Below are 26649 nucleotides of genomic sequence, written 5' to 3' on the forward strand. Positions count from 1 at the left end.
TAGAAAAAGTTTGAGAGGTGCTCACAATTTGGGGGGGGGGTTTGCAGTGGCACCGGCTCCTTATGCAGGTGGCAAAAAAGCTTGGAAGAAACAAAGCCCCGGCTCTTTCCTTTGCGGAAGAGTTGCCATCTCCAACGGCTTCTCGGAGGGTGGGAGCAACTTCCGCGCATGCGCCTGAGAAGTCGATTAACGCTCAAGTCTCCATGCGCGCACGTGCAGACACAGAAACAAAAGCCAACTTTTGGGGGGCGGGGCGGGCTACCCGCAGGTGTTGCGCGGGGGGAGGGGAGAGAGGCCCGTGCTTCAGTAGCTGCTGAGCAGGTAGCTTCGTCGGTTCTCTCCCCCAACCCCTCGCTCCGAACTGACGCCGGGTCCTTCCCTCCTGCCTTTTCAGCCCCGGGAAGCGCGCTTCGGAGGGCGGGGGCCTCATCTTGTCCCTCGTGGAGCAGGACAGTCGGGAGGACAGGGGTGGCGGTCGGTGGCGTGGCCTGAGGAAGGAAGCGGGTGCGTGTGTGTTGTATCGCAGGGTTGCTGTGATGACCCGCGGGGGGACGAGGGGGTGGCGGTGTGTGGACACCGATGAGGGCTGGAGGCGGGGGGGTGAGGAGCCAGGGAAGGTGGGAGCTGGTAGAAATTGACCTCGTGTGTGTGGTGGTGGTGGTGGTGGTGTGTTACTAGGCGATGGTGGCGAGTCTAACCTCGACGCTTGGCTATTTAACTGAATGGTCGTTCTCCTCCTGCTCTTTCTGCAGTTTGCTCGGGCAGCTTTCTCTCCTCGTCTTCTCCCCGCTTCCCCAGGGCCACGCGATGACATTTAGGGCGGAGTGAGGGACTCGAACTGGAGTCTCTTCAGGCCAGCGCTCCGGCCACTACTCGCCCTGGGGGGCAGCAGGGTGCTGCTCATGTATCACCCGCCCCACCCCGCGCTCACGCACCACATCTCCCCCCCCCCACACTTCCCCTTTTCGTCAGTTGTCCCTTAGGAAGACATTGACTCAAGGGGGTGACTGCGTAGAATTGGAAATTTCTGCCCCTCAGCTCAGCCGCTTTTGTGAGTCCGTTATTGTTGAACAAATAATAGAAATTGCTTTGAGATTCAAGTTTTGAACAAGGGTGGGGGACCTGCAGAATGTATTGTTCTTTTTCTTTCTTTCTTTAGTGAAGCTTTGTGGTACCTCAGTGCCTCATCTCCCATTTCCTGAAATCACTCGGAGCCATGCTGTTCAGTACAGTACATAGCAACAGTTGCTAACCACAGAGGATTTTTTTAACCATAGAGGGTGTTTATCCTGGGATTGTTCTTGTGCTTTTTTTTTTTTTTTTTTTACAGTTCACTGCAGTTGTAAAAATGGAGTGGGAGAAATAACTTGTGTGCAGAAGGAATGAAGAGATGAATGAAAGTTGAAATGTGTTGCTTAGGAGGATGTGTCAATGTGTGTGAATTGTGCTGGCAAGTGGGCTTTGGAACTACATCATGGACTGATGTCAAATGTTGCCAAAATAATTCCTTAGGAAAATTCCCATGCTATATTTAAAAGAGGCCTGGTTTACTGCAAACCAAACAAAAAAACCAAAAATCTACATTCATTGTGGGGATTAGCAGCTTCTTCATTTAAATCAGTGACATAATGGTGAGGAAAAATTAAGATACACATTATTTAGATGTTTTATTTTCGATGTATAGCAGTTGAAACTAAAATACACCAATATTCCTATTCATATACTAATATATTGAACACATTACAGTTTTATATCTACAATTGCAGAATTTCCTCAGCTCTTAAATATTGTCTCAAGTATTTTTCTCTTTTGTTCTTAATACTCAGAACTTGACCTAGTTGTTCCTTTATATACACTCTTAGATACTCACAGCTTTCCAGTGAGTGCAGCTTTTCACTCACAGGAGGGCAGCCAGTAGGGAGACCATAACAATAATCTCATGGGCCACTGTGTAAAACAGGATGTTGGACTAGATGGGCCTTGGGCCTGATCCAGCAGGACTATTCTTATGTTCTTAATTGTTATGTAAAGTAAAACAAAATATTGAAATAAATATAGTAATTTGGGAAGCATAGACGACAAATGTGACCTAAATCTACAAATGGCAACTATAACAACATATATAATTTGATTTAATAAAATTAACTATTCTTTGCTCTAGCCACTCCAAATGGGAAACAATTTTGCAAATTGGTTACAGTTTTGCAGTTACTATTTAAATACATTGTTCTCATATTCTACAGCATTATTGCAGAAACCTTGTTCAGCAAACAAGCACATAATGTTCTCTACAACTTGCAATAGATAATACACAAATACAGTCATCTCTTGTATTTGATCTTACATTTTCAACCTGTTTAAACCACTATTCGCATAATCTGCAGGCCTAATACTAAGTGCATTTCTTAATTTAGAAGAAACAAAATCTGAAAAATAATCCTTGCAACCAGGAATCTGTTCAATCAGCCTATATAATGGAGAAAAATTAGATGTTTAGATTGCCATCAGATCTGTTTGTGTCCTGAAATCTGTGCTTGACATTTTGCAACAACCCACCCCTATGCTAAATACAAACGGGGTGGTGGTAGGGAGATTGCAAAGGTTTATGAATAAAAGATAAAAAAATTTTCACAAAATATTTTTCAATAAAAGTACAGATAAATATATTAAGGCATTTACGTTATCTTTGGTTTAACTTGTAATTCAGTATAAGAAGTCTAGTCCTAAAAATATTGAAATTTGCTTTAGTCAATGTCCAATTAAAAATGTTTATATTATGGGATAAGGAAGAGACTAATTAGAGCCTAAGGTATTTGTTTTAGATTACCTCTTATTTTTCCTGTAAATATCTGTGGCCTCATCCTGTATATAAGGATGTTAGGAAGCCTTAAATGAGAACTGTTGCATGAAACACAGCGTCTGGAGCTAGAGTTGAGTACTAGTGGGAAGGAATGTCTGAACAATCACTATCGATAGCCCAACACAGGGTATGATACAGTTGTCTAGTTTGAGTTTAGGAAGGCATGCATACAAAAGTTTTGATTTTTCAAAGGAAATATCAATGAAAGTTTTGCTGAGAAAACTTGAGCTTAACAGCAGCTTTTTATTCCTGTAAATATTCATAGTGCATGAGATTACTAATTTCCAGTTTAATTTTATTACAGTCATTGACCAGAAAAGAGAACAAAGAATACAAATAACAATATCAATATAACAAATATAAATAAAATAAAGGAATAAGATTATAATTAACAATGGTAAAATATCCAACTAAGGAGTATTCATGACCTCCGAACGTATCCTACCCATAATGTAACAAAATTTGGCAACCTTCCATAATCTGGCTATGTTCTGTTCAGCTAAAAGATGAGATAAACATAAATTATCATCCAAACCTGGGTATAAGGCAAGTTCAGGGCAAATAAGGTCAAATCTAGCATCATTATAAAACTGGCAGTGTAAAATAACATGGGCCGTACTTTCCATCTCTCCTGAACCACATGGGCACACCCGATCTTGGGGGATACCATGAAACCTTCCTTCCAGCACTGCTGTGTGTAAAGCATTAGAGCGGGCTAAAGTCAGGGCCTGACGAAATTTAGAGATAGATAAGTGGAAAAGGTATGCTGCGGGTGAATAATTCGAAAACTGGCTGCCCAGAAACACATTTGCCGGAATGGCTGCTTGATCAATCTGGCATTCCATGTCAAAAATTATCTCTCACAGCCTGGTCCTTGCAGTATCATACTCTAGGGATAGTATAGCAGCTGGAGAGAAGCCATAGTATGTTAATCTATCCTCCACATTCTTAATCCAATCAGAAAGGTATGTGTCTTTAAGTACTAAAGATACTAGACCCTCGGAGCAAAATATAAGTTTTAACCAGTAGTCAAAGATAGTTACCCAAGCCCGGGCCTCCAATTGCATGAGATTGCTATATACTACTTGTATATAGGGCCCTGGTCTAATAAAATGTTTCATTTGAATGGGTTGGATCTAGAAGTGCTCAAAATAGGCACATTCTGCCTGCAGCAGTTTGCAGGATCAGATGTTAAGGCTGCAGCCTCATTGCCATCTTCAGTAACTGAAAACGGTTTGCAGTGCATGTGAATGAGGCTGCGAATAACACTTTGTGCCAAACTTGTATAATTCTAAATATGTCTGAATCACATTGGAAATGTGGTGTAAAGAGTATCTTTTATATCTCTAGTTATGAGTGCTGAGCAAGTTTCATCATTGTTGGGCCAAGGAACAACAAAAAAGTATCAAATTCCAATCGATCATCTGGACTATAAATTCATTGAAAAATGCACAGATGTAAAGTATTTGGAAAAGATCCTCAGGATATTAAGGTAAAAAATTAAATGATGTGTTTATTGCATCTAAATATTTTGACTAATAGGCTATAGTTACCCTTTCCATGGCTTTACCTACTAGAAGCTAATAAGAGCATCACTTCTTTTGTAAATATTGTCATAAAACAGTTTGACATTTTTCAATTACTAGTAAGCAAAACTGCATAGCCTTGCCACAATGGTATAACTGTAACATAAACTGGGGGAAACTTAGGTTGTATCCTACCTCCCTGTCCTCTCCAAAGTGGCCCCTGAAAATACACCTCTGAAGGTTGGGGGACTCTCCAAAGTAGGATGGAGCTCAGCATAAGGGGTTGCTGAGGAAGGACAGGGCTCAAAAAGCCACCAAATGGAAGTGTTCTCCATTCACACAAAAGCAGGTTAATTGATAACCTTTGTTTGTTTTTTGTAAATTTATAACTGCCCTTTTGTAATGGGATTCTCAGGGAAGTGTACAATTTATATGACTTAAATACATAGGAGAAGACAGATGTGGTGGAAATTTAATTGAAGTGGTTTGGAATGTAAGAAAGTTCAGATTCTGCAGCTTTATAGACCTTTTGAAGGAACTTAAAGGTGATCAAGTTTTTTAAAAAAGTCAGTGCAATAACCATAGCCATGGTTACAAGCACTCTTAAAAACAGATAATAATTAGCAATGAGAGATAAGCAAAGGTGTGTGTGTGTGTGTGTGTGTGTGTGTGTGTGTGTGTGATAAGAACTCCCAAAACTTACTCTTTAATTAAATATATTTTTAAAAATGAGAGAGCTAACAAATCAAAGCACTGTGCAAGTATAGCTATGTATGTTTTAAAGATTGAAACATAGACACAATCAACAGAAGATGCTAAGATCACATAATGTTGTTACATCTAATTATTTTAAGGTCTGGTGAGGAGGGCATTTATCCTGATCTTATATCATTTTGTGAAAAACACCTTGAGTCTTTGGCTCCAGATAGCAGAGTACTGCGAAAAGAGAAACCTGCAGCCACTGCTTCTGATTTTACTGCTGAGGAATGGGAAAAAATAAATGAAGAAATGAAGGTATTCTATAACTTCATTCTGTAGGTTGGCAAAATAATAATTAAGGGCCTGATCTAACGTTCTGCTGAATCCTTTCCTGCATGCTCTGCATTAACATGCAGAATTCCCTCCCACACCAGCTGCCTTCTGCACATGGAAGATACAGACTGGATTGTCTCCTTGATGAGCAGTAGAACATTTTATTAGAGTTAGGAACAAAAATGTAATGTAATTCCTATACAATTTACATTTCATTTCTACTTGGTTTTTAAATGAAGTAACATTGACAAATCAACATACTGGACTGATTCAGGCATCACACAGAACTGTGGTTAATCTTGGTTCTGTTGACATATCTGAGGCTGGGGACCATACACTTCCGTGCCCACACAAGCCTTGCAGGAATTCTACTGGTTGTGGTTAACAACAAAGCAATATTGGTTTGATGCTCAGACCAGTTGAATTTAGTTTATTCTAATCAGTAGTAGTAGGAGTAGTAATATAATATTAAAATTCTTATGTTACTCAAGCTGCAGAGTTTACTGTGACTGCTATGAAATTATGGGCTGGCCATCTGACTAAGATTACAGTGAGCTGTAAAGGTGATGAGCACATTTGATGTTCTGATAGTACTCTGTGTTATGCATTTTATGTGCTATGTTATAAAGAGGTATTTAATGCCTTAAATTGGTGTGTGTTTTCCCCACCACTGAGATGTTGTGTTCTTCTGACTGCAGTTGCCTTTGGTTAAACTTGTTTGTTGAGCTAATCAACATTCTTGAAATAAAATGAATCTAAAACCCACTTCAAACCTTAGGTTTGGATCTTGGTTTATTTCAAGAAGTTGGCAAGAATAATCCAGTTAGTTCAAATCTGATTACCAATCTTGGTTTGTTTTTAACTGGAATTCTTCCAAGGGCTGTATGGGTAGGAAAGCAAGGAGTGTGCACCCCCAAGGCTTAAGGATGTTGCATGGAACTAACCATGGTTCCAAGTGACATCTGAACCAGCTGTCTGTATTCTTTTTGCATGGTGTTTTGCTTTAATCTTATTTTGATCTGAGTAGCTACTTAATATGATGCATATGATCAGATTTCATCTTATTTAGACTTGCAGCTGAAATGTACTATAGCACTTAGTATGTGGTGATGTAATACTGTGCTACATCAACATATGGACCAGTAGAGGGGGAAAATCTATTATGTACTGAAATGGCTGATTCAGGCTTGAACTTCATGTTCCATATAGTTTCATAACTTTGTTTTTCTTATACATTTTCTTATACGTTTAAACTGGAGGAAGAGCATGGAAGAAGAGGGCTTTCCCCCTTGCATAATCTTTCCTCTGAAACCACCTTTTCCAGATGCTGTTACCCCCGCTTGAAAACTATATGGCAGGGATTGTATTTCCACTGGAAAGAGTTAAGAAATCCAGTGCCTTACACAACAATCTTTTCCTTCAGTTTACAGACCTAGCAGCTGCAGTGTTTCTGATGTTGTTTTTTAAAGAAAAAAAATAGTTTTTTCAATAGTTTTTTCTAATTTTAGTATTTATTTATTTATATCCCACCTAAACATACCTCTCTGGGTGGCTAACAATTAAAACATATATAAAAATTAACAATCCAACATATATATAAAAGTTAAAACAATACAATAATTTACAAACCATAAAATTAACAAACAGTATTTTTAATTAAAAACCTGAGAAGGCTTGGGTAAAAATTAAGTTTTCAAATGTTCTTTAAAAATAGCCAGAGATGGGGACGACCGTAACTCAGCAGGGAGCGCATTCCACAATCTCGGGGCAGCAGCTGAGAAGGCCCGTCTCTGTGTGACCACCAAATGAGTTGGCGGTAACTGGAGACGGTCCTCCTCGGATGACCTCAATGGGCGGTGGGGTAGACAAGTGACAAGTTGGGTAGACGAGCAGTTTGAAATGAAGAATAGCGCTTACCTGTTTGTTGAATAAGAATAGTAAAAAAAAGCAACCCTGAAATAAATTCAACCCAATTGTGACATATGTTGCAAATGTGGTAAGGATCCACAGAACTCAAGGAAGAGAGCTGGTCTTGTGGTAGCAAGCATGACTTGTCCCCTTAGCTAAGCAGGGTCCACCTGGCTGAATATGAAAGGTAGACTTGATGTGTGAGCACTGTAAGATATTCCTCTTAATGGATGGAGCCACTCTGGGAAGAGCATCTAGGTTCCAAGTTCCTTCTCTGGCATCTTCAAGATAGGGCTGAGAGAGATTCCTGCCTGCAACCTTGGAGAAGCCCCTGCCAGTCTGTGTAGACAATACTGAGTGAGATGGACCTATGGCCAGACTCGGTATATGGCAGCTTCCTATGTTCCTATGTAATTTTGCAACTAGCTGTGAAACTAAAATGCCATTGGACTTGTGTTTCTTGAACAACAACCACCTGCCTGCCCCTGCTGGATATTAAATGAGTTTTAAAACTGAGGGGAATTCTAAATGTTTAAAAGCAATTGTAAGAGGGAATGTGGCTGTGTTATTCAAAGGAAAAGGCAAAATTCTCACTGGATTAGTACAAACCTTGGGCATTGTTTACAGAAGTTCTTTGGATTTCCTGATCTGTGTAACTATTTCCCCTTTTGCATCCAGCATTTATTCTGTATTGAAAAATTTTAGGAAGGTGATATATAGATATATAGGTTACTATGAAACATTGGGTTTCAGATTTTGGAATGTGCTGATAATATCTGCTTCTTTTAGAGCTGGATTACAGAAATGAAAGAAGAGGAGTATAAAATTCGGTATGCCACAACTGAAGTATTCAGTGAGAAGCTGGAAAATCTGCCACCAGTTCGTAGTTCAGATAGCTGTCCTTCTACTAGCCAGGTGTGCCTCTGTTTCTACACTCTGGGGACATCCAAACCCTTGGCATAGTGGTATGCTGTTAACGGAAGCTCCTTCTGCAAGCAGGATGAGAGTTCCACTCATGCAACTGGTCCTTTTGCAAATGGAAGAAGCTTCTGTTGACAGCACACCAAAGGTGTGAATGCCATCCAGTATATTCAGTATTGATATTACTTTTATTCTGTGTATATAATTTTTAAACATAGGTACAATGTCTCTCTTCACTATTCCCTGACCCCCATTAAAAGTATTTACTCCCCTGTGCCCAAATTGTATGTATGCAATCCAATCCACAAATGAATAAAGATGCATATCCCAATCTCATGCATATGTACTTGGAAGTAAGTCTGAATTCAGTTGGACTTAAAGGTGAAGGTAAAGTGTGCTGTCAAGTTGATTTCGACTCCTGGCACCCACATAGCCTTGTGATTTTCTTTGGTAGAATACAGGAGGGATTTGCCATTGCCTCTCCCGCGCAGTGTGAGATGATGCCTTTCAGCATCTTCCTATATTGTTGCTGCCCGATATAGTACCAGTGGGGATTCGAACCGGCAACTTACTTCCAAATACATGTGCATAGGTTTGTAGTCTGGAATGTGTAGGTGGAATTAATAGATTTATCAGAGCTTCTGGATCAGATTGTTGAATTGGGGCAGTTAAAGCAAAATAAGGATTGAAAAATATCATGTTAGTATATTTGTGTGTTAGAACATAGACCACTGCTAAACACCTACCCCCTGCTAACTTGGCAAAGAGGCACCTTTTACCATGGTGATTCTCTTTATTTAGAAGGGGGAGAGTAACTGGCCCTATCGACCCCCAGCACAGTACTTCCAGTGACTGTTGTTGGTGTCTGTCTTATGTTTCTTTTAGATTGTGAGCCCTTTGGGGACAGGGATCCATCTTATTTATTTATTTATTTATTATTTCTCTATGTAAACCGCCCTGAGCCATTTTTGGAAGGGCGGTATAGAAATCAAATTATTATTATTATTATTATTATTATTATTATTATTATTATTATTAAGTGGAGGTGGGGAGGCATTTTGCATGCAAAGGGGCAGGCCTGAAGTGAATGAAGAACGCTTACTCTGTCAACACCTTTGGCTTCCAAGACCCTGCCAGGAGAAAAAAAGCTGAGGTGAGGTGGTTTGGGGAGAAAAGGAATGATCAGGGAAAGCTTTCAGCATCCATTCCCCACCCACTGCTTGTTCCTGTTAAATTAGCTCTACCTAAGCCTCTATACCTGTTTGGCATAACCTATGTTCTAGCCCCAAATGGCTAACTACATGTGACTGTAGAACTGTATTTTAAAAGATGGGTTATTGCTTTCTAGGCAGAAGGGGCTGGGATTGGGCAGGTCCAACCACCTCTTGCCCTGGCAGGCAGCTGTGTGGGATTTAAAGTGCAGTAGCATGCCAAACATTTCTCCAACCAATTGCTTTTTTGCTTGTGACTCCTCTCTGTCCCCAGCCTCTTCTTCTTCTCCTCCTCAGCAGGGCTCCAAGACTGGATTTAAGCTTCCTGGGGGGTGGGGGGGGAGCAGTTGGAAGGAGGTGGTTTGTGGGGAGAAATGTGCATGGGGTGCAGTTCAACATCCATCTCCAGCATATCCCACTATTCTGCTTTAAATAGCTTCCCTTCTGCTTCATATGAATTTTGTGTGACCCACACTCTAATTCATGGGTTACACTGCCATCATATATAGCTAGTCCTTAAGTCCTGGTGAATTCAGTAGAACTCATAAGATTGCAGAATAAGCCAAGTTAAATTTGTGGTGTTTTTTTTTTATTTAAATAGGATTCTTCTAGCTCATATCTTATCCCCCCCACCTTCCTTTTTGTAATTAGGTTGGAACCAGACTGTAGCAGCTGCATTTTAGATCAGGATTTTTCAATATAGTACCAGTTGCAGAGGTATAATAGCAGGAGAGGGCATGCCCTCAACTCCTACCTGTAGGCTTCCAGTGGCATCTGGTGGGCCACTGTGTGAAACAGGATGCTGGACTAGATGGGCCATGGGCCTGATCCAGTAAGGCTGTTCTTATGTTCTTAACTGTTGATAAGCACAACTGTATAAAGAGTAGCAAGCCAATTAGTTACTTAACTGATACAGGTGATCCTTGTTATTCACGGGGGTTCTGTTCTTGCCTATAAGTGCAAATACGGAAACTACAAATAATGATACCCTATTCCTATGACAATAAGGTGTGATACCTAAAAACAAATATATGTAGTACATGAGTTAGAATGCTGTCCTTTCATGAAAATAATATTAGTAGAAGCCATTTCCTGTATGCAAAAAGTTCTTTTTTAAAAATAACTTGTCTCTTTGTTGCAGAACAAAACTTCAAAAAACAGACAATTAAAGAAAAATATACCAAGGGACTACAGTGAGTGGGATAAGTATGTTAGATACCTTCTGCTAACCATTTTAATTTAGTTATTTATCTATTTTTATTGAGTGTTTAGCTAGGCTTTTTAAAAAGCAAATATATTTTATTTTTGTGTTAACATATTTATTTATTTGATTGATTGATTGATTTCTATACTGCCCTTCCAAAAATTGCTCAGGGCGGTTTACACAGAGAAATAATAAATAGATAAGATGGCTCCCTGTCCCCAAAGGGCTCACATTCTAAAAACAAACAAACACAAGATAGAGACCAGCAACAGTCACTGGAGGTACTGTGCTGGGGGTGGATAGGGCCAGTTACTATCCCCCTGCTAAATAAAGATAATCACCACGGTAAAAGGTGCCTCTTTGCCCAGTTAGCAGGGGATTATGTTTTACGTATGCTTTACAAGCATATCCTTTACAATCAAACCATGAATGTAGTGCTAGTATTAATAAAGCTTTTCTCTATAGAATCATAACATAGCAAGTAGGCTACATAAATATTGCAATTAAACTTACATTTTAAACTATGTTATTAAGCTGTCTGTTTTAGTTAGCAGTTTGTAGAACAAACACTCAGAACACACCAAAACTGACTTCCTGGAATAGGGGTTCCATGCCTGACACAATTTCAACTGTAATATGAAGCCCTGAAGATACTAAAATATTAATCTTTAATATGAATCATGTTTACAGGATGTAGGCTTTCAGAGACATACAGTATATTAATTAAATGTTCCAAAAATTAATGTTGAAGTTACTACAAAGCCTCTTTTAAATCTATCAAATGTTTACATACAACTCTTAAAACTTGAATTCTCCAAATCTATAAAATTTAATGAAATAATATTAATTTGATTTTAAAAAGATCTTTGGTTTTTATTTCAAATGAACATGCAGGAGTAACTCATACCACATTAAAAAAACATGTATTATTAATGATGAAAGCACCCATGGAGAACCATTCTTATTGAAACTTGCTCAGTTGTAAGGTAGACTGAATTATATATTGGTTTGATCAAATTTTGAGTACTATGGCAAAAGCGTAAGAATCAAGTGGCATTTCGTATGTCATTGTCCTTCATGTTCAGCATAATTGGTTTTGATCACTGTAGTAGTTCAGTATGTAATGTTCTGCATTCCCCCAATATACTTTAGAATAAATTTACTAAATTATTGATATTGGTAACATCTAGTCTAGACTTGGACTAGTATAAAGACATAGGACTAAGTTATTGTGTGGTGAAATTCCAACTGCTTCTTGCACTAGCAAAATCTCTTGCGCAACCTGTTGTACAACGTTGTACAATCCTGTATATATGCAAAAAGGAAACTCCTTGCACAACATCTTGGGCAACATTTACACAATATTGTACAAGTCCACATATGTGTAAATATGTGGGCTTGTGTAACATGCATTCAGGAACAGTAGTTCCTTTTCTGCTAGCAGTAGTGCAACTTTGTGAGCACTGCAACCATAAGAAGTCCTTCCATGGCTGCCACTGTGGATTAAGGCTGGCCCAAGGATTGGGGGTGTCCCCAGCAAATCCTGACTTAGCTGCTACTTGTCCCTTTGCCCTCTTGGGTGGGCACCTCCCATTAGGCAGATGACCCCTGTCACCTGCCCTGTCTGGCTGGCTCTGGCATGTGCTGTCTCCCAACTGGCTCTGGTGATGGGGAGATCCTTGTCACCTGGCTGACTGGTGTGCACACCTGCCCATGGGAGGTGCTGGTGAGTGGCACACATGACTAAGGCCATCAGCGCCCTTTCCTGCTTGGTGCCCTAGGTGACCACCTAGTTAGCTGGGCGGACTGGCCCTGCTGTGGCTGCTACCCATTGAATTGCTATATTTTTAATCTAAAATGAGAGGGGCTGGAATTTGGTGGCAAAATGTTTGCATGTATGAGGAGCACCTCAGACATGGCATCTTCCTAATGGAGGTAATTTCTGTAGAAAAAGAGCATTAACCAGGAGTGGCAGTGAGAGGCACCTTTAAGGAGGTAATAAGCAGGTGCTTACCATTGTGTAAGCAGCACCTGAAAGCTGCAGCACTCTGCCCACAATCCCGTGCAGAGTGACGGGGCTGCAGTGGGGCCCTGGTCTCTCTGTGTGTGTGGAGGCTCCACACACACGTAGAGGCTAGGGCTATGCTGCGGCCCCGCCAGATGCTGGATGGAGCGCTGCTGCCCCATGCGGGATTGCGGGCAGAGTGCCACAGCTTGCAGGTGCTGCTTACACAATGGTAAGCACCTGCTTATTACCTCCTTAAAGGTGCCTCTCCTCCCTCCCCAGCGCTACCCTCCCCAGCTGCTCCTGGCATGAACATCATAGTAGATGAAGTGTGGTGAAAGCGTTTATTGTGCAGTGGCTACTTAATTCGTGTCCCATGACAAAATAATCCATGTAAATATAACAGGGTTCATATTTTTCCTACCTGGAGATAGAAATGGGTGGCCTTATGGCCCAGGTTAAGTTCCTGGTATTGTTGGTTGAAGGCTTCTGGTGACAGAAACTGGAAAAGGCAGTGGTTTGTAATCTTGGAGTAATGCTAGCTGAATGATCTGAGAGGAGAGCTGGTCTTGTGGTAGCAAGCATGACTTGTCCTCTTAGCTAAGCAGTATCTACCCTGGTTGCATATAAATGGGAGATTTGATGTGTGAGCTCTGTAAGATAATTCCCCTTAGGGGATGGAGCTGCTCTGGGAAGAGCAGAAGGTTCCAGGTTCCCTCCCTGGCATCTCCAAGATAGGGACAAGAGAAATTCCTGCCTGCAACCTTGGAGAAGCCGATGCCAGTCTGTGTAGACAATACTGAGTGAGATGGACCTATGGTCTGACTCAGTATATGGCAGCTTTGTATGTTCCTATGTATGTTCCTATTTAGCGGAGCAAGATTTGATCAAATATGCTACAGGTTCTGAAGCATTTTATAGGAATATCGTGTAGGTAATTATAATGGTATTTATTAAATGCTTTTCAATTTAAGGTTTGATGTCGAAAAAGAATGTTCCAAAATTGATGGAAGTCACGAAGAAAATAATTCTAAAGCCAGTTTTTGTAGTAAGACAAGGTTACCAAAAACAGCTATAGACACAACAGGTAAGTGCACTCTCAGTGCCCTAGTGATTTTGTTGTATCTTATTGCAAAATAAGATTAGGGGAGAGAGAGAGAGATAAGTTTATTCAGTTATTGACCAGCAAAGATTAGGATACACAGGAGGAATTACTATTTTCAGAAATAGTATGAATTGACATCTCTATAAAATAATGTGACTTAAAAAAAATACCTATGTGGTTGTCTGTACTTTACCGCTTGTAATTTGTGTCTCCTGTACCAATCCTGTGTTTACATGTATACTTTCAGAAAGCATTGTGCTTTATAGCAATACACAAAATAGAATAGAACCAATAATGTTTTATATCTAAATGGTTTGGGCCTTGCTTGATGATTTCTTCCTTTAATATGCAATGGCTGTTTTCTAGGCATGACTACAAAAGAAAAGAACTTTATTGCTAATCGTGAAAAAGAAAAAGGCAATGAAGCATTTATCACAGGAGATTACAAAGAAGCGGTTGTCTACTATATTAGGTGAGAATATTATCTGAGGCATTCATTTTAATATGACAGTGTTCTTACTTTTTATTTTGTTGAAGTTTTGAACTCAAGAACTTCGGATAGTTTATTTTCAAAACAGTAGTCTATTTCATAGTTGGCAATTCTTGCATTTTAATGTCACCTTAAGTGGCACAGTGGGGAAATGCTTGACTAACTAGCAGAAGGTTGCCGGTTCGAATCCCTACTGGTACTATATCAGACAGCAACGATATAGGAAGATGCTGAAAGGCATCATCTCATACTGCATGGGAGGAGGCAATGGTAAACCCCTCCTGTATTCTACCAAAGAAAACCACAGGGCTCTGTGGGTGCCATCAGGGCCTCCAAACTGGTTCCATGCACATCCCTAGCATTAACCAGTGTTTCAGTTAACTTCTGAGCTGCTCAGTCCAGTTTATTGTTGTAGCACTGTGGGTGTAGGCTACAATCCTGCACACAAGCTACTTAAGTCCTGCTTATTTCAGGATTTAAGCAACCTACTTGTGTACCATAGTGTACTTGTGCAACCTACTCATGTACAGGATTACAGCTGTAGTAGCCAATAGTTTGCAGTAGCTATAGCAACAACCTCTATGAGATGTAGATGTTAATAAGCTGTTTTAATAGCATTTTAAGTGATGCTATTAGTTTTAAAAAGAGAAAAAGGAATATAACAAGGCTGAACAGCTTTTGCTTTAAAGGGTTTTAACAGCTATAAACGGTTTGATCTTTCTTAAAAGGGCTCTCCTTTGCAGTAAAGATGTTTATTCTGTCCCCCTTCCCTCCTATGCTCTCTGGGTAAGCAGGTTTTTCAGGGTTTCTTTGGCTGTCTACATTGGGTCACCAGATCAGCTCTCTAGATACATTGTTAATTTGAAGTGCTATTTTCTTCCAGGAGACACCAACCCGGCTGCTTTGTTTTCCCAGAACCCATTTATTTCAAAATCCTGCCTCAAGGTTCTATTCTACCTACTTGGCAAACTGAATTGTATTTATTAGGATGTTTTTAGGTGTTTGTAGAACTTCACCTATCCACTTGAATTAAACATTTGGGGGGGCGGGGCGGGAATACATTCAAACTGCAGTTCCAGAAGGGCATAATTATGGTAAATGTGCACATTTTAATACTCAGCAAAAGGTTTACTTTTAAGTCATACTATTTTATATGGCACCATGATTTAGAAAAATAAATAGTCCACTTCTCAGTGTTCTTTAAGCTTGTGTTTGTAATTGCCTTACTAGCAGCTCTCTCTTTTGTTACTCATTAGGGGATAGTGTTGTATATAATATGTGTTGTATGTAATAGGGCACCAACTCTGTTTTTGAAAGAAAGAAAAGAAAGCAGTTTCAGGGGAAGGGATTTGGAGGGAAGAAGTTCTCTGTGTGTGTCTATCATTTCTCTGCCTCGCCTTCTCCTTTTCCAGTTGTGCCCCACTTCCAGCTACTTTGTCCCCATGAGATTGAAAATGCATGTATACAAACAGAGGCACTCTTACCCCTGGACTTCCGGGTCAAAGTCCAGGGCCTCCACACCCCCTGGGGGTCCCCAAATCCTCTTTAGTCTGCCCCGGGTGGTGTGGTCACCACACCGTGCCGCTGGCCCACGCTGTGCCGGGCATCTAAGCGTGACTGTGACCTGCATAGGGCATCTGAGCGTGACCTCTGCTTTAGGAACAGTGCAGGGAGTGGGGAAAGAAATATGTGGGATGAGAATATGTTAAGTTGAAATGTTTCTCCTAATGCATATTTGCATAAATAAATCTGTTTTATATTCTTGTGAGTTCAGTTGCTGTTTGTGCCCTCAAGAACCCATGTGTTAAAAATACTGCATGTGTTTTTACGGTGGGGGGCACCAAAGGCCTTTAGGTCCAGGCTCCAAAATTACCTAGGTAATTTTGCTCTGTTTACAAGCTCAAGCAAACTCACTTTTTTTTTTTTTTTGGTACATTGTATACAGAGCAAAATTACCTAGGTAATTTTTGAGCCTGGACCTAAAGGCCTTTGGTGGGAATGCCAGTGGAGGAGAAGCAGCAGGAGGGGTAAGTGCACCCTCCTCTCTTAAAGCAGCACCCCCTCCACCTTTGAACCAGTGGAACCGCCAGTTCTTCGAAGCGGTTTGGAGGCCCATAAAGGGTTCCATGTGCAAGGGAATGTGCAATGGCCCTCCTGGATTTTGTTTTCATGTGTGCTTTAGTAACATGACATACTTCTCTCTTGCATTGCTGGGCACTCTGGCTTCACTTTGTAATAGTGTCCCTACCGCCTTGCCTAGTTCTTATCTCTGGACTTAATATATGTTTCTGCCAACTGAGAATAATGCTTAATGCATCTGACAAAGTGGGCTCTGACTTGCAAAAGCTTAACCTTTACAGATGCCACCAGTCTTGCTGAAGTTTCTACGTTAAAGTCAGTCTGCCTAATGCCTTTAGTCTTTCGCAGGAGCATATCTGCATTCCCCACTGTGGCTGCATATAATAACAAAGCTCAGGCAGAAATAAAACTACAGAACTGGCATGTTGCTCTTCAGGATTGTGAGACTGTATTAAAAATGGACTCTGGAAACATAAAAGGTAAAATTAAAAGAAAAACATTTCTGAGGACTTGGTTCTGTTGCAAAACATTTAAAATAGAATAAATCCAGAATATGTGGCAAAGCACTTAATTTGTAGTCTACCGCCTGTTTTAGTGACAAAGCACTTTAATTTGTGGATTGTAAACTGTTTTAGCAGCCAAGGCTCTTCCACCCTCTTCTTAGTAATAACCATTTAACACCAATATCTTCAGTGTATGAAAGGATCAGGAACACTGTGAAATGGTTAATTATTCTGCATCTGTCATAATGGGGAATACAGTGTTTGCAAGATACTGGTTTAGTACTCTTGCTGAGGGCTTTGTCACATATTTCTGCATTTGCTGCAGAAGCTCACTGCCTTTCACTTTATGTGAGACAGAGCTAGCCAGAACAAGATGGGGGAAAATCCAGTCTGGACAATAATAGTTCTCTTTTTATTGCTAATCAGTGGAGGGAGGTTGACCCTAGTTTGCCTGTAGCAGCTTCTTGCAATCCTAGCAAATGGGAACTCTTGCCTCTACATGCAAAGTTATTGCCTATGGACATTACAGAAGTCTCTTTCTGCATATATTTTAGCCTGTTAAACTTTGGTAAACAACTATACCTGGGCTGGATTGTTGGAATAGACTGGAAGCTTAGTAGAATGATTATGGTACTAAAATTTGAATATGTCTCTTTTATGGGAGAAGATGGTCTGCATCATAGCAATGAGATTATTTTTAATAACCATTTTGCCGTAGATACGGGTTTTTATATAATTAATGCAGAATTATTTTACTTTTCCACTATACAGACTGCAATGTAAGATTTATTATGTGTTTATGGAACTTAGAACAATGCAATAAAGTTAATGCACCCTTTATTAATCTGCAGCTCTTATGCGCCGTGCCACAGTGTACAGCAATCTACAGAACTTCAAGGAAGCTGCAAACAATTTGAAGAAGGTACTACAAACTGAGCCGGAAAATGCTATCGCTAAAGTAAGCATTGTTAATTCACTTCATGGCTGTAGTGTAAAGTATGAATGTTCATAAAGCTTTGTTTTTTGTATTTCTTGTTTACACAGTCAGACAGGTGTTATCGACTGGTTTGTTTTATCCAGACATCGAGTCCTTTCCAAGGACCTGGGATGGCTGAATTTTATCATCAATACTGTTGGTTATTATAGATATTGTCGCAAAATATAGGCTGTTCCCAGTAAAGCTGCTTTTTGTAATTGGCTGATGGTGATTTCTGTGGCCCCTATGGTGTTGAGGTGCTCTTCAAGGTCTTTTGGGACCGCACCCAGGGTGCCAATTACCACTGGGATTATTTTGGTCTTTTTCTGCCACAGCCTTTCCATTTCAATTTCTAGATCTTTGTATTTGGTGATTTTTTCTATTTCTTTTTCTTCTATACTGCTATCCCCTGGTATTGCTATGTCGATTATTTTGACTTGTTTTTCTTTCTTCTTGACTACAGTTATATCTGGTGTATTGTGTGGCAGATGTTTGTCTGTTTGTAGTCGGAAGTCCCATAATATTTTTACATCTTCATTCTCTTCAACTTTTTCAATTTTATGGTCCCACCAATTCTTGGCTACAGATAGCTTGTATTTTTTGCAGATGTTCCAGTGTATCATCCCTGCTACCTTGTCATGCCTTTGTTTGTAGTCAGTCTGTGCGATCTTCTTACAACAGCTGATCAGGTGGTCCACTGTTTCATCCGCTTCTTTACAAAGGCGGCACTTCTGTTTGTTGTGGATTTTTCTACTTTTGCTCTTATTGCATTTGTTCTTAGTGCCTGTTCTTGTGCAGCCAGTATTAAACCCTCTGTTTCTTTCTTCAAGTTGCCATTCTTAAGCCATTGCCAGGTCTTGGTGATGTCTGAGTTTCCACTTATATTGTGCAAATATTGACCATGCAGGGGCTTATTTCTCCATTTTCCTGCTCGGTTCTTGACTTGTTCTTTCTTGTAGGCCTGCTTTGTTTCATTGGTGTTGAATAGTTTCTCGTTCTTGACCATTTGAAGTACATCTTCTTCACTGTCCTTGATATATTCTTCAAGGCCTCTTTTCTCCTCCTCTACTGTTTGATGGACTTGCAGCATTCCTCTTCCACCTGAGCTGCGAGGGAGGTAGAGCCTATCTACATCACTGCGGGGGTGCAGAGCATGATTGATGGTCATGATTTTCCTGGTCTTACGATCTAGTGTCTCTAGCTCTGCCTGGGTCCAGTCTATTATTCCTGCAGTGTATCTGATAACAGGTATAGCCCAGGTGTTTATGGCTTGTATGGTGTTCCCGCCATTGAGTTTGGACTTGAGGATTTTTCTAACTCTCCTGATGTATTCACTTCCAATTTTTCTTTTAACTTCGGTGTGTGCGATGTTATCAGCCTGGAGAATGCCCAAGTATTTGTAATGTCCTTTCTCTTCCAGGTTCTTGATCTTGCTTCCATTGGGCAGTTCTATTCCTTCTGTTTTTCTTATTTTCCCTCTGTTCACTATTAATGCAGCACACTTGTCTAGTCCAAACTCCATTGCTATATCGCTACTGAATATACGGACAGTGTTTAGCAGTGATTCAATTTCTGACTGGGACTTTCCATACAACTTCAGATCGTCCATGTACAGCAGATGGTTTATTTTACTTGATGTTTTAGATGTTTGGTATCCGAGGCCTGTTTTGTTTAGTATTTGTGAAAGTGGGGTCATGGCGATAGAGGGGATAGTGAGTCCCCTTGGAAAATGCCTCTTCTGATGTTAACCTGTCCAAGTGCCTCGCCATTGATTGTTAACTGTGTATTATTATTATTATTATTTTAATTAACAACATTTATATCCCGTTCTTCCTCCAAGGAGCCCAGAGCGGTATACTACATACTTGAGTTTCTCTGTCACAACAACTCTGTGAAGTAGGTTAGGCTGAGAGAGAAGTGACTGGCCCAGAGTCACCCAGCTAGTTTCATGGCTGAATGGGGATTTGAACTTGGGTCTCCTCGGTCCTAGTCCAGCACTCTAACCACTACACCATGCTGGCTCATTGTTGAGACATTAGACATAACGGTGTCATTAAGGATCTGATAGCTGCTTAACTTTTACTCTAGCAGGTTTCCACTTATGAATATAATCTATAACCAATTCCATTTATTTTAGTAGGACTACGTTAGAGTTAGTAGGTTGTAGATTTGAATCTAAAATTCTAACCCCCGCTTAAAAGCAAGTATCTTCCATTAACTGCCTACAAAAATTCATGTTGCAATAAATCTGTTAGTCTTTCAGGTGCTACAAGACTGTAAATTATATTCCTTCCAAAATGACTATCTCAAATTAAAACATGATTTAAGAAATTGACCTTGGATTTAAAGTGGTTTAGGGCAATTGACTTCAGTGCACAGGAACTTGAATGGGAGTATGGTGAGTTATGACTGCCCCATGTTCATGGCTGAATCCCTGCTAATACTTTTTGCAAATAGAAGTAGGTCTGTTTGTGCTAGGGAGCCATTTTGCCATTTCCCCCTTTTTTGTCTGCTGCCTCCCTTCATCCTCCCCACCCCAAATCTATTCCTGAGAGTTTCCCAACCCTCAGGGGCATATTTTCAAGAGTCTGAGGAGGGAAAATGAGATTGATGAAAATTGCTCCTACCTTCCTTCCATGAATGGGACTCCTTCCATCCCAAGTACTAGTTGGGATCCAACCAGTTATGAGTTCCCTGAACAAATGTACCTTCCATGTAGGAAATTGTGAGTACTCTGCATGTACTCACAATTTCAAACATGATGATCGAGTATATGCCAGTTGGAATGTCTTATGGAGCTTCCTACCCACATGTTTGTTCACTGAAATAGATGTGCACCTATTTCACAGGTTGTGGTCACTGTTCCCTCTAAGGCGTGCACATGTGCTCACAAGTTTTTGGATGTCCGCTCAGTTCATTTTAGATCCCACTCAGGTTGAATCAGGAAGGCCTCATTCTGAATGGACATGCGCATACACTGCCTTGATACTGCCACCCAGAACAAAACTCATTTCGCAAAGAGATGAAAAAAATTAGAGGGAACACTGGTTGTGGTGTACCTGTAGAATATAAGCACTTTTAAACATAGAACATATAGAAAATTTCATTGTGTGATGTAGTCTTGAATTGTTAGCTTTTGGGGTTGGAATGTTTATTTCCAATAATTTTTTATCTGAGGATAACTGAAGAGAAGACTAGATATATGGGTCATATTTGTCCACTAGTCCAAAATCATAGGGACAATAACACAATACTTTCTTTACCCTGGTGGCGCAGTGGTAAAACTGCCGCCCTGTAACCAGAAGGTTACAAGTTCAATCCTGACCAGGGGCTCAAGGTTGACTCAGCCTTCCATCCTTCCGAGGTCGGTAAAATGAGTACCCAGAATGTTGGGGGCAATATGCTAAATCATTGTAAACCGCTTAGAGAGCTCCGGCTATAGAGCGGTATATAAATGTAAGTGCTATTGCTATTGCTATTGCTATTTACGCGCAACCAATATCCACAATAGCCTGTTTCCAACCTTCCATGGTTGGGCAAGGTAATTGAGAGGGTGGTGGCCTCCCAGCTCCAAGTGGTTTTGGAGAAAACTGATTATCTAGACCCATTTCAAACTGGTTTATGGGTGGGCTATCTGGTTGGCCTGATGGGTGATCTCAATTTAGAAATTGTCAGAGGGAGTGTGACTCTTTTAGTCCTTTTGGATCTCTCAGTATCCATAGTATCCTTCTGGAGCATCTGAAGGGGATTGTTGCTCTTAAAAATCTGAACTTTTATATGGTATCCTGCAGGGCTCCATCTTGTCTCCAAAGCTTTTAAATGAGTTTCCTTTAGGAGCGCTGAACCGGTTTGAACGTCCGGTGTTCGAGCTGGTTCGGAGGTGGGGGGTTCCTTTAAGGGGAATGGAGGGTGCCTTTACCTCCCCCACCACTTTCTCCCCACTGGCACTCTTCCCAAAACTGCTGTTGCGGGACTGCAGTGCATTAGCCACTTCCGGCACGACGCTGACCAGGACTTGGGGGTACTTGTGGATCCTAATCTCTCCCTGGTGTCGCAGGCTGAGGTGGTGGCTAGAGGTGCTTTCTTTCAGCTTTGGCTAATATGTCAGCTGTATCAATTTCTGGAGATAAATGACCTCAGAACAGTGGTACATATGCTGATAACCTCTGGACTTGACTACTGCAATGTGCTCTATGTGGGCTGCCTTTGTATATAGTCTGGAAACTGTAGTTGGTACAGAATGTGGTAGCCAGGTTGGTCTCTGGGTCATCTCTGAGATATATTACTTCCATGTAATATGTAGACTATTACAGTGTAGCCTAAAGAGCTACACTGGCTGCCATTACATGGTGCTGATTATTATAACCTATAAAGCCCTAAACAGCTTGGGCCCTAGGGATTTAAGAGAATGTCTTCTTTGCCATAAGCTCCAGTGCCCATTGAGATCATCTGCAGAGGTTCATCTGCAGTTGCCATCAGCTCGTCTGGTGGCTATGCACAGATGGGCCTTCTCTTTTTCCTGTTGAAATAAGAGCTTCCCTATCCCTGACAATTTCTTAAAAGTCCCTAAAGTCTTTTCTTATCCAAGCTTTTTAACTTGACTGTGGTTTTAAATTGTTTCATTTTAATTTGTTTTATGTTTTTGTAAATCATCCAGAAATGGAAGTTTGGGACGGTCTACAAATCTGAGAAATAAATAAAATTAACGTGGATGCTTAAAATCCACAAAATTAAGGAGAAACAAACCCCATGTTTCTGGGAGCTGACATGTTATTAAGTATAATATATTCATGATTTATAGTATCTTGCAGTGGTAAAAAAAACAAAAAACACCTGTACCATTAATTTTAAAAAGAAAATATTAAATATTCTTGTTATATTGTAGAAAAAACTGTCAGAACTTGAGGAAAAACTGACCGAGTTAGAGGTGGTCCCTCAGAATCAAATCAAAGTGAAAAGAATATTTATTGAAGATATAGAAGAATCAGATGGTGAAGGTGGAGGAAATAAGGCAGAATATGAAAATGGCAGTGGAGATAAAAGTAAGAATGAACCTTCATATTGTTTTCCTTGGAAGAGCATGGAACTCTTGCTAACTTGGCAAAGAGGTACCTTTTAACATAGTGATTCTCTTTATTTAGTAGGGGGAGAGTAACTGGCCCTATCCACCCCCAGCACAGTATCTTCAGTGACTGTTCCTGGTGTCTGTCTTATGTTTCTTTTAGATTGTGAGCCCTTTGGAGATAGGGATCCATCTTATTTTATTTATTATTTCTCTGTGTAAACCGCCCTGAGCCATTTTTGGAAGGGTGGTATAGAAATCGAATTAATAATAGTAACAACAACAACAGGTTTATATCATAAACACATACTTTTTATTTATAATAGTGCACACAATTCCCCTCCAACTCTTAATATTTGTCTTTAAAAGCTCTCACAATTAAAGTTCAAACAGCTTTGGGTGGCTTGAAGAGCAATGTGAAGATATTATGGAGCTGCTATTACTACTATTTATATATTGCTTTTCAACAGTAAGTTCTGAAAATAGTTTTCATAGAAAAAGAATAATGAGTAGATGGTTCCTTGTCTCCAAAGGGCTCACAGTCTAAAAGAGAAACCCAAGACAGACACCAGTAACCACCACTGGATGGATGCTGTGCTGGGGTTGCAGAGTCCTTGCTTAATATAAATAGATTTGTCACTTTGAAAGGTGCCTCTTTGCTCAGCTAGCAGTTAGCTTCTAAGCAGAAGATGCTTAGAAAACATGTGTCTTTCTGGCTTGTGTCCTATATTTTTGGTTTAAAATATTTTTAAAGCAATTCCTATTCATAATTTCATATTTCAAATAAAGAAGAACTGTTTATGTTCAAGACTGTGAGACTAACTTTTGAAACCTGGAGTTTTTTTTGTCTTGGCAAGCTCAGCATATTTTGCAAATTAATTATTTCTGAAAATGACACTACTGTTTCTTTAAATTTCCTTCCTCTGGCTCTTTAGGAGGCATTTCATATTCTAAAGGAAGCTAACAAAAGTCAAGCACATGGTATTTATCTGTTATATACCAGGTATTATCAGTATTCATCAAACATGTAAAACTCTGATCTCCAAAGACTTGCTCTCAAGCAGTTGTATTCACTCCCCCCCCCCCCCGTGAGTGCATGGCTCACTGTATGAAAGATGTTATTGGTTTGCTTATTAATCTTGTAGCATTAGAAATAACGGTCAACAAAATGATAGTAAACTATTTTTAGTCTACTTGGGTCTGAATGAGAAGCCACTTCAGAATAAAATACAAAATAATTCATATTTTAAACCCTTTCAAGCTCCCTTTTGTAGACTTTAGATACAGTCTCAAGGTAGGGAAAATCAGTGTGTAATTTTATAATATATGATTGTTCAAAATAACTTTTTATATATTTTCAGAATGGAAGGTTTTAATTGTGGTTCCACATGTGGGCGTTGTGATTTGCTGCCTTATTTGCTAATTGGAATAGCTTTTAAAATTGAGAAATCAGCATTTAAAAGGTTAATTTCAAGGTGAACTGAGTACCATTCAAAACAGGGTACTCTAAATCCTTAAAAGGGAAAACTTTGATATTCTCACTATGGCAGATTATGTATATGTAAGATTTATGCTCTGCTTTTTGAAAGTACGCAACTGTTTGTCTTAAAAGCATTTCAGTAAGCTAGGATGCCTGAATAATTTGTTGATACGTCCTTTTTGTCCTCCCCTCCTCTGCTGCTACAATAGTTCCTTCTGATGATGCAAACTCTAACCTAGCCGATTAACTTCCTTGTAGAAACTACTGTGCTAGTGGGAGGAGAGATCACAAGTGAGAAGATTGAAATGGGGAATGCACAAAAGAAGTTTCCCAGCAAAGGAGATGGCTGTAAATCGGAACACAGGGACGCACAAAAGCACAGGGACCCTTCGGAGAGTAGTGTTAAAAAAGGCACTCCTGAAAAAAGGATGCCTAAAGTTTTGCAGGATTGTAATAGCGATGTCAATGGCTTTCTAAGCAATGGTAAAAATAACAGTGAAACTGGAGAAGTTAAATGGAAGGATGCAGAATCCTCATCAACTGCAAAAAGCAGTCCTACTCTGTGCCCTCCCACTGCAGCAACACTGAAAGCTGAAGGAAATGATTTATTTAAGAATGGACAGTTTGGAGAGGCTATGCTTAAGTATTCCGAAGCAATTGAAAATGCCATCAGTTCAGGTGAGTCATAAATCCTTATAAAACTGCTCTGATGATAGTTTTAAAATACATTACATTAAGAGATTTTTAAATACAAAATACATTAAGATATTTTCTTTTCTGAGATTTGTTTCAAGAGCTGATAGATGAAAATTCATTTGTAATGAATAAATAGTTGTGAAAAACTATTCATGTATAATTAAGTAAAACAGATATTTCCTGTAGATTTTGGGTTAACTGACTTAATGGGATGTATTTATAGTTGGATAAAAAGTATAGGTGACATATTAGATAAACCTTGAAGCTTTGCTTCGTCAGCAAATCTTCACTACCGCAGTGCAACTTGGAATCTTTTATACTAATGTTTGATTTCAGGAATCAACTTTCACTATAATTATGTATAATTTTAGGAATCCAAAATCCAGAGGATCTAAGTATTTTGTATTCAAACAGAGCAGCATGTTACCTAAAAGAAGGAAACTGTGTTGACTGCATTCAGGACTGTAACAGGTAAATAGTAACCTCCTTGCAGGGAGACAACATTCCCCATGCTTATAATTGTATTTGAATTAGTTTTTATTATCTCAGTGGTTTAGACGGAGTGATCGCAATTAATGTTGACCTACATGTACTGTCAGAATATGTGGTAAATCATTTCCTGTGTAAGGAAGAGGAAGAATGAGTAGGACAGTTAATTCTCCAAATTACCTAAAAATGCTTGAAGGCATTGGATGTAAAATGAAAGCAGGCCCATTACAGAACCATGTGCAGTTCCTGTTGATGTTTATGCATACATTTTCCTTTGCTACCTGAGCCTGTAATAATAATGTATGCCATTTTCTCAAACATTTTCAAATAGTTGCATCATAATTGCGACATTGTATTGCAGTAGTTCCCAGATACTGACAGAGTCTTACTCTAATTATGGTGCAGTGTGGACTATATTGGAAGCTAGTGCATTCAATTCCTCATCTCCTCTATAACTTGCTGCATTGAGCATTACTGATGTTTCTAAAATGTATTCATCACAATTTTTCTTAGTTCGTGTCTGATGAGAGACTTCACAATTAAAATACCACCAGAGCCATAGGTATCCAAGCCATTCCTTTTTGACTAAAAACTCCTGGGTGGTAAAAGCACAGCGTTTCCGAATAGAATGTTTGTTTAATATTGAAGCATTTCCTGATTTAAGAAGTGTTCTTCAGACTGAATGATTCATACAAGAGATATACTTCATAGTTAGAAGGTGATTCCATATAAGCTTTCAGGATGTCATAGCTGTCTGGAACAGATTGTTATTTTGATCCCAGAGACCTGAAAATACAAAATAGACAGTGTATTATCTCCAGTTGGTTTAGAGAACTACACGCTTTTGATTTACAAATAACTGTTCATTAAGCAAAACGGACAACTAGTTTAATCTTCTTCAAATGCATTGTAAAATCAACCCATTTGGGCTAGACTTTGGATCTCCATGAGGAAATCTCATGGAATAATAATAATCTGTTTTTTAAGATTTTTGATAGTATTACTATCCCTGAGCTTATATCAAGGATACATATATCAGTATATCTCCTGTAGGATGTAGCAGGCTATTAACCTAAATAAACAAAGAGAATACAAATTTAAT

The 26649-nt window shown here is 39.7% G+C and overlaps 1 protein-coding gene across 12 annotated transcripts in view; it reads left to right on the plus strand.

The window, feature by feature from the left end:
* Nucleotides 1–245: 245 nt before the first annotated feature.
* The window catches only part of SPAG1 (sperm associated antigen 1), a 55607-nt gene continuing 29203 nt past the window's right edge, over nucleotides 246–26649 (plus strand). Inside the window, exons 1-13 of one of the 12 annotated variants that reach the window (XM_053249732.1) lie at nucleotides 246–504; nucleotides 1331–1631; nucleotides 4211–4352; nucleotides 5241–5400; nucleotides 8116–8241; nucleotides 10600–10664; nucleotides 13642–13754; nucleotides 14139–14244; nucleotides 16690–16820; nucleotides 17696–17802; nucleotides 22706–22862; nucleotides 24621–25040; nucleotides 25430–25529. In XM_053249732.1, the coding sequence (XP_053105707.1) occupies nucleotides 4213–4352; nucleotides 5241–5400; nucleotides 8116–8241; nucleotides 10600–10664; nucleotides 13642–13754; nucleotides 14139–14244; nucleotides 16690–16820; nucleotides 17696–17802; nucleotides 22706–22862; nucleotides 24621–25040; nucleotides 25430–25529 (1625 nt within the window). In that variant the 5' untranslated portion in view covers nucleotides 246–504; nucleotides 1331–1631; nucleotides 4211–4212. Of the gene's footprint in view, nucleotides 505–592; nucleotides 1052–1330; nucleotides 1632–4210; nucleotides 4353–5240; nucleotides 5401–8115; nucleotides 8242–10599; nucleotides 10665–13641; nucleotides 13755–14138; nucleotides 14245–16689; nucleotides 16821–17695; nucleotides 17803–22705; nucleotides 22863–24620; nucleotides 25041–25429; nucleotides 25530–26649 lie in introns of those variants that run through there. The other 11 variants (XM_053249736.1, XM_053249734.1, XM_053249737.1 and 8 more) reach the window with 11 other exon arrangements.

This window comes from Hemicordylus capensis, chromosome 4, assembly GCF_027244095.1.
Source record: "Hemicordylus capensis ecotype Gifberg chromosome 4, rHemCap1.1.pri, whole genome shotgun sequence".
NCBI lineage: Eukaryota > Metazoa > Chordata > Lepidosauria > Squamata > Cordylidae > Hemicordylus > Hemicordylus capensis.